Here is a 7,806-nt window from a genome sequence, read left to right as displayed (position 1 = left end):
TTACCGCCCCTCTCATCCGGAAGCGCAGTTTATTTGAGTTGAAACTCCATTAAATATTAAATAAATCTATGTAAAATTACACACAAAAACGAAACTTACATTTGATGTGATCTAAATTGTTAGATCACTACATTGTTGTTTCATACATCCTAATGGTGCAGCTCGGACACATCCTCAATGATGAACCCAGGGTCATACGGTGTTTCGGGTCTCAGATCATCAGACACCCTCTTCTGGGCGACCCAACCGGGGGTAATCAGTCCCCGACTTGTGTCCGAGCAGCGCTACACCATGGATCTGCCCCTTTGATCCACAGCCACCTTGAGGCTTTTTCCGCGGCCTCGCTGATGGTTCCGGTGGCTTTCCTTTCCTGCAACCCTCTGATCCCAAGGAGCCTGAGTGCACGGTGCAGAGATTACCCTGGGATACCCCTACAGCCCACCTCAAAAGACTTGAAACAGGCCCTCCAGCCATTCTCCCTGCAGGCTTCCACCAGCTCCAGGTATTTGGCCTTCTTGCGCTCATAAGCCTCGCTCATCCGGTCTTCCCAGGGGACTATAATTTCCAGCACCACTACTTGCTTTGTGGAGTCTTATGTTAAAACCAGGTCTGGCCCGAGTGATGTCTTTGCAATGTGCTCTGGAAACTTAAGCTTCCTCCCCAGGTCCACCTTCAGTTGCCAGTCATGAGCTGAGGCTAGCAGCCCAGCTGAGGCCTTTCACTCTGCTTGAGGTTTCTCTCCTGTCCTCTCTCGAGCCCCCAATTGTTACGCCCCAGAACTTCGTTGGCCCAGAGGGGCATAACAATGGACCCAAAACAATGACCCCAAACCAAACACAAAGACACTAACTTAACTAAAAGAAGATTTAATATAAAACATAAGGGTGACACCAACAAAATAAGACATTGTGGAGAGGCACCCTGTAATGTGGTTAACTAACTAGTCTTCAGTGGCTTCCCGGGAGGTTTCTTTAAACGTTGAACTCTGCGAGTGAACAATGGACCAAGGCAAGGTCCACTGCCACACAGAAAACGTACCCACACCCAGGTTTCACCACCAAAAATAAGAAAGGCAAAACAACAAAGTGGCAAGAGTCTCTCTCTGCCCGACGACTATCTTACAGGGAACTCTCAAACAAACATAGACGGGCAGTAAAAATCACAAACCATCTTGAAAACAAGACTACTACATCACACAACAGCTACAAACCTTCACTTCACCTCATGGTTGTTCTATCCCGGACGAGCCCCCAATTGTTACGCCCGGAATTTCGTTGGCCCAGAGGGGCATAACAATGGACCCAAGCAATGGCCCCAAACACACACAAAGGCACTAAATCAACTAAAAAGGAGATTTAATACAAAAACATAAAAGTGATACAAACTAAAACAAACAAAGCCAAGATGGGAGGCAGGCAAGCCCAGCAGTCCCAACACACTGCCCCCCATCTTCCAGTGTCAGTTGCAGGGTATTTAACTGGCCAGCCCAGGTGTGCCTCTTTCTGGTGATTGGGACCTGGGTGGAGCTGTGGAGGGGACAAGGAGAGGGAGAGAGACACAGACAAGGCCCCCTTCGGCTGTAACAGAGCTGATGTTTGCTCTGCTGGATTCCTGTGCAGATGGTGTCCGCCATTGCCCTCAGAACCTGGTCATGGCGCCGCCGCCAGGTGTACCTCCCCTCTCCCAGGGCCTCGGGGCAACAGCTCAGGACGTGCTCAAGGGTGCCTATTGCTGGACACAGTGGGCATGCAGGTGTTTCTACTATGCCCCAACAGTGCATGTTGGATGGGCTTGGGAGTACATCATACACCGACTGGATCAAAAACTTGAGTCTAGCTAGCTGGTTCTGACTTACACAGTTCTGTCCACTTGATCTTTTGAGTAGATGCATGGTCCCATCTCGTCCAAGCACCTTGCTAGCACATGGCCACTGTCCTGCTGCGGCGTTCCTCTTCCACCTCTGCATGGATCTCTTCCTGCACCAGCTGCCGTCTCTCCCTTCCCTGGGCTCTGTGGTTTTGTGTGGCTACCAAGACCCGCTCGCCCCACTGCCACAGTGCCTACCAGGACACCATGCCACAGTCTTGCTTCTGCCTGTGCGACTGCCTCCTTTATTTTTTTTAACAGTAAATTGTTGCAATTGTAAACCCAATATCTAGACACAAAGTAAACCTCAAGCCGTTGCTCAACATCTGAGAAAAAAATATTGAACCCTAATTTGGGGTGGAGCCGGTATTCAGAAAGACACAAATAACGTGTTTTTACAAATACTTATGTTGCAAGGTGAAGAGGGCCCTGGCGGGGATTGGACCTACACCTCCCGGGTAATAGTCATGCGCGCTTACCAGTCACCCAAAGGGACATCCCTTTGGCCAAGTAGCCAGGGCGCATGATCAATTGGAGGCATAGTGACAGGAACCTCAACTGTCACACTTATTTCAAACAAATTATTTGTAACCAAAACCATCATATCAATAAGCTGCGTTCCCTCATGTGACTGCAGTGAATATTTACGTAATAAATAGGGTGACCAAACATCCTCTTTTGCCCGGACATGTCCACTTTTCAAGGCATCCGGGGGGGGTTTATGAATTCATGAATATGTCTGGTTTTCATTGTTTTTCCCAGGGCTGTGGACCCTGACAGCCGAGTTTACCTGTGATCTACCTGTTGACCCTGAGAAAAGCCGAGCAAAAAGACAGTAAAGTGTGTGTGTGTGTGTGTGTGTGTCTCCCCTCCCCACAAAGTCCTGTGGCGATGTGGAATGGCGGCAGGCACAGGCCAAGGATGTGGCTGGGAGTGCCTAGCCAAACCATGCACACAGGCGGCGATGGAGTGATGGTCGTTGTGACTGCGGGATGGAGCAGCGCATCACCTCGGCAGCTTCCATCGCGACTGAGCAGCCCCACACTGCTCACCCCAGACAGGGGAAGGACCTAGAAAAGGTGGTTCAAAAATTGTCTGCTCCCCAACCTCCGGACGGTCAACCGCAACCGTCGGAGCATCCCCCCCCTACGGTCGAAAAACAAAACTGGCAACCAGCAGAGGAGGACTGAGAGACGAGCCCAGCGACATCAAAGGGCAGCCGGCATCCAACCTGCATCCGGGCTCCCCTGCCCAGATTGCGGACGGATGATCGGCTCACGGATCGGCCTCGTCAGCCACCTGAAGTGGCACCAGCGACAACATCGCTAACCCCCCTCCCCACCCCAAGAAGCAAGCGTCATCATCGTACACGATGGACAGCTAAGAGAGGTGTGTGTGTGTGTGAACCAACAGTAAAATACCCCCTCCACACACACTCTTTGAGAGCAGACAGGAAAGACAGTAGAGAGGCAGGTGTGAGTGAGAGAGAGACAGAGAGAGAGAGACAACCTTTTTTTGAAGTAACGATAGTTCATCTGTTTATATTCTGTCTGTTCAGCGTCCTCCAACAAGGACGGGTGGTGGTGGGGTTCAGAATGTTGGTAGTGGTATTTAGGGTGGATGATCATCCAAGAGGTAATGGCTGTTAGTAGTTCATTTTCGTTTCAGTGGTGTTCCTTGTTACATGTTTTTCGGAATCCAAACTACACTACACTGCTTTAATAACACCAATAGACTCATATTTATTTTTTGTCTGAAATATTTTCTAAAATGTCATATGCAGACCAATCTCAGGGTCTCAACATCAGCTATAGCAACATGTCTGGTCAACAGTATCAAGGGTTACTGGAAACAGTTTTGTTTTCTACTCTGATTGGAATGCCATGCTGTGTCTTTCTCGTCATTAACAGCATTATGCTTTTCACCTTGAGGAGTAAACTGGTGTTTAGAGAGACCTCACGTTACATTCTTCTGTATAATCTCCTTTTTGCAGACACTGCTCTGTTGGCACTTAGCCAGGTACTGTATATAATTGCTGCTTGTAGAATACTATTAACATATCCTGTGTGTTCTGTTCTTGTTATGTTCACCAAGCTAACAAATGAAATCTCTCCCCTCACACTAGTGGTGATGTCACTGGAGAGGTGTGTAGCTGTGTGCTACCCACTAAGGCATGCTGCCATCATCACCATCAAAAACACTGCTTTAGCTATAATTGTGGTTTGGACCATTAGTTTACTAAATAACCTTACCAGAGTTGTTTTATTGTCAACTTTCCAATTTAAAGACCTGGAAAACTTGCAGATGACTGATGTTTGCTCAGACATACCACTGTTGGATGAGCCAATAATTTATCATTATGACCAGGTTTACACTTATTTTGTGTTTTTATTTGCTACTGTGTCAATAATCTCCTCATATATTGGTGTGATGATAGCAGCCAGGTCAGCCTCTACAGACAAAGATTCATCTCAAAAGGCTCGTAACACACTGCTCCTGCATCTAGCACAGCTGGGCCTCAGTCTCTTCTCAACAATGCATTCTGCTATTGTTCAATTCCTCTCAACAATCCTGCATAGGGTAACTATTTCACGTATTAAGCGTGTTGTTTATGTGTTCATCTATATCCTCCCCAGATGTCTGACTTCTCTCATCTATGGGATCAGAGATCAGACCATCAGGCCCATTCTCGTGTACCATCTGTGCTGTCGACTGACAATAAGTCATGTTAGTAAAGGCTGAGGTCTCGCCTCAGATCATGGTTTGATGATTTAAGCACTCTTTTTTTAAGAGACTACAATGACTTGGAACTTAAATATGTGTTAATTTGAAAAGACACTGTAGACTATGAAAAAAAATTAGTACAATCAAAGGTGGATTGAAGCAATTATTGATAATTATGTGTTAATTTGAAAAGACACAGTAGACTATGAAAAAATGAGTGCAATCGAAGGTGGATTGAACAAATTATCGATTACTGACAAAGTCTACACTTACTGTTGGCTTGTATCTGCCACTGTGGCAATCACTTCCTCCTAGAGTTAGGAGATGTGTGATGATAACAGCCAAGTTGATCTCAGCTGACAGTGCTTCAGCTTATAAGGCTTGTATAACCTTGCTGTTGCATCTGGTGCAGCTGGGCCTCAGTCTCCTCTCAAAAAAATCTAAATTTTCTGTTTTTATTTTTATATAATGGTTGTTAGTCACTATCATTTTAATCATTTTTTTTATGGTTTCTGATAACTTGTGCTTTTGTACATGAAATTGTTAATTGTTGTTTATTAATATTATTATAAGGTGGAGGCTTCAAATAAACCCACCGGGTTTTTTGGGGGGGGTTTGCCTCTCCCTGCACTGTTTCATTATTACCTATCATGTTTTATGTATTCTTTCAAATTGTGCAAAAAAATAAAGAACTATATGCACACAGCTATTGAGCAGTTCCTCTCTTCAACCCTTCGAAGGTTAGCAATTGTTTATCTATATCCTTCCTGGGTGTCTGAAATCTCTCATCTACTGTATGGGATCAAAGATCAGACCATCAGGCCATTCTCTTGTACAATCTATGCTGTCATCTGGCACTCAAGTTATAAGGTTAAGGTTAAGGTTACTTTACTGGTCTCCACGAGGGAGAAATTTGGCCCGGAGATAGGGCCAAATATCGGGCCAGCTCGGTGGAAAAGGTGCCACTAATGTCGCGTTCTGGTTACCTTGGAAGTCGGAGTTGGGAATTACGTCACACCCGAGTTGACCAGTAAAAAAGTTGGAAAACATGGACGCCTCCTGTTGTTGTTGTTGTTGTTGTTAACCGTTGTTAGCAATACCAGTTGAAAACAACGCATAGAACGGTATTTAAACCATACTGTACCATGTCCACAGATCGATGTTGGACAGTACTACATGTACCACTGATTTAATTTCACAAATATAAAACAGATGTGCTAATAAATAATACATTACGAGAGCTTTCACTACTGTTGATGTACGGCATAGCCATTCCGGATGACGTTTTCATGATGTTGTGGTCAAGTCGGGGTTGGTGAGGTTCGTCCCACTTTCAGAGTCAGATTTCCGACTTCAGGCTGCGTTCCAGGTGAAAATTCCGAGTGGGAACTCAGAAAGTCCGACTTCCCAGTACAACTGGAACGCATCATAAGTAATCTATCTAGTAGGAAATGTTTGTGTTGCCTGGCAGTAGCCTTGTCTCCCTTCCAGTTGCGGAACTATTTGTGTTGGCAGAGCCAAATAAATGATTAAATAAACAAACAAATCATAATCTCTTGTAGCTTATTACTGTTAACTAATAAAATACACTCGTTGCACTGTTGTATAAAAGCAATATCACACTGGAGGTCATGCTGTTGTACTGTATATCAGCACAGTGTGATTATCTGCGGCACTCAGCCTGCAGCCTCTCAGGTGATATTGCTTAAAGCAGAAGTAAGCGGAATGTTTGTGTTAATAGTCTTAAATAGTTATATCTTCTGACAGCAATCACTTATATAGAGTGTTTGGTCTGAAACACGGGTCTGTCAGTCACTCTGCTCTGCTGTAAGCCGAGGAGAAAACTTTCCTTGTATCCTACAACCTTTATCCAATGAGGAGAGAGAACGGCATAAAGGGGTGGTCTCTGTCAGTGCCCGATACGTACCCGGAACACGATCCGTTCCAGGACGCTTCTGCGCATGCGCACGCACATGCGCACTTCCCCCTTCTTTTAGTTTACGGCAGACACCGCGGATATGGATGAAAACAGAGACGTTCTATGAGGAAAAACACAAGCACGTTGCAACGAATTCCCCTCTGTTCTATTTCTGATTAAATTAAATGTAATGTAGACCGATCAGTTAATTGTAAAACATTTATTTATTGATGTAAATGTGGTGATTTCTGCACATACAGACAGCAGCAAGTCAGCACTGCTCCTCTGACCAGCTCCTCCTGAAGCTTCACTTTTCATTTACACAAACTAATCAATGAGACCATAAATTAATCTGCTCGCTTTCTCCACCGGCATGACGACGTCTGGGTGACCGGTCAATCACCTCAGCCGGCCGGCTGCTGCCATCTGAGATGAGCCGAGCAGAGAGCTAACGTTAGCTCCCGGTGGCTACTCCCAGCTATGCTCCCAGCTCTGCTCCCAGCTAGCTCTGCACTTCTCCCAAAACCGGAGCAAACTTCCAAACAGACGTCAGTTGGATAAACTGACCACAGATTAGGACTCTAAACTGTGACTTTCTCGCATGAAAAAATATTTAAAATTAATAAAGTGACGTTTTAACAACGCTACGGCGGACTTTTAGCTGCTCTACTGCTAGGCTATCAGTTAGCATAGCTTTGAAGCTAATGCCGTAAAACGGCGCATGCGCAGAAGCGCTGGAACGGATCGTGTTCCGGGTACGGATCGGGCACTGACAGTCCTCTCTGTGTGTGCAGCCAAGGGATGCGCGTGAATGTGGTGACGTAGGGACGAGGGCGGGGACTGCTAACTCCATCCACTGACAGACCGGATCGCTTACTTCTGCTTTAAATAAAGTCTCTGTGTGTGTGTGTGTGTGTGTGTGTGTGTGTGTGTGTGTTTGAAAGTGAAAGTTGCAAAGCCGTAGCACATATGGTTGATCTGTTATGAATTTATTTTCAGTTTTGAAATTTAGATACATGCTGTAACACCACCCTCAGGACTATTTTCTTGTGTGACTAGTTGACAACATCTGGCCAACCTGGTCAACACAATCCTCCATGCGAGGCAGTGGGAACAAATCAGGTTTGGTCACAGCGTTTAATTTCCTGAAATCAGTACAGAATCTGACAGTGTTATCTGGGTACGGCACTAAAATGCACGGAGAGGCCCAACTGGAGGAGGAGGGAACAGCAATACCATTGTCCAACATATATTTTTACTTCAGCATCAAGGAACACACGTTTTTCAGGATTTACGTG

At 45.7% G+C, this 7,806-nt stretch overlaps 1 protein-coding gene across 1 annotated transcript; it reads left to right on the top strand.

The window, feature by feature from the left end:
• Positions 1 to 3,684: 3,684 nt before the first annotated feature.
• LOC310997286 (odorant receptor 131-2-like) lies at positions 3,685 to 4,608 on the top strand (the record flags this gene model as incomplete). The annotated part of the gene is made up of 1 exon (XM_083986962.1): positions 3,685 to 4,608. The coding sequence occupies one exon, from the start codon at positions 3,685 to 3,687 to the stop codon at positions 4,606 to 4,608; it is 924 nt and encodes a 307-aa protein (XP_083843088.1).
• Between the last annotated feature and the right edge of the window lie 3,198 nt (positions 4,609 to 7,806).

Source organism: Trachurus trachurus, assembly GCF_905171665.1.
Source record: "Trachurus trachurus genome assembly, chromosome: 14".
NCBI lineage: Eukaryota > Metazoa > Chordata > Actinopteri > Carangiformes > Carangidae > Trachurus > Trachurus trachurus.
This window is presented reverse-complemented; position numbering and strand designations above follow the sequence as displayed.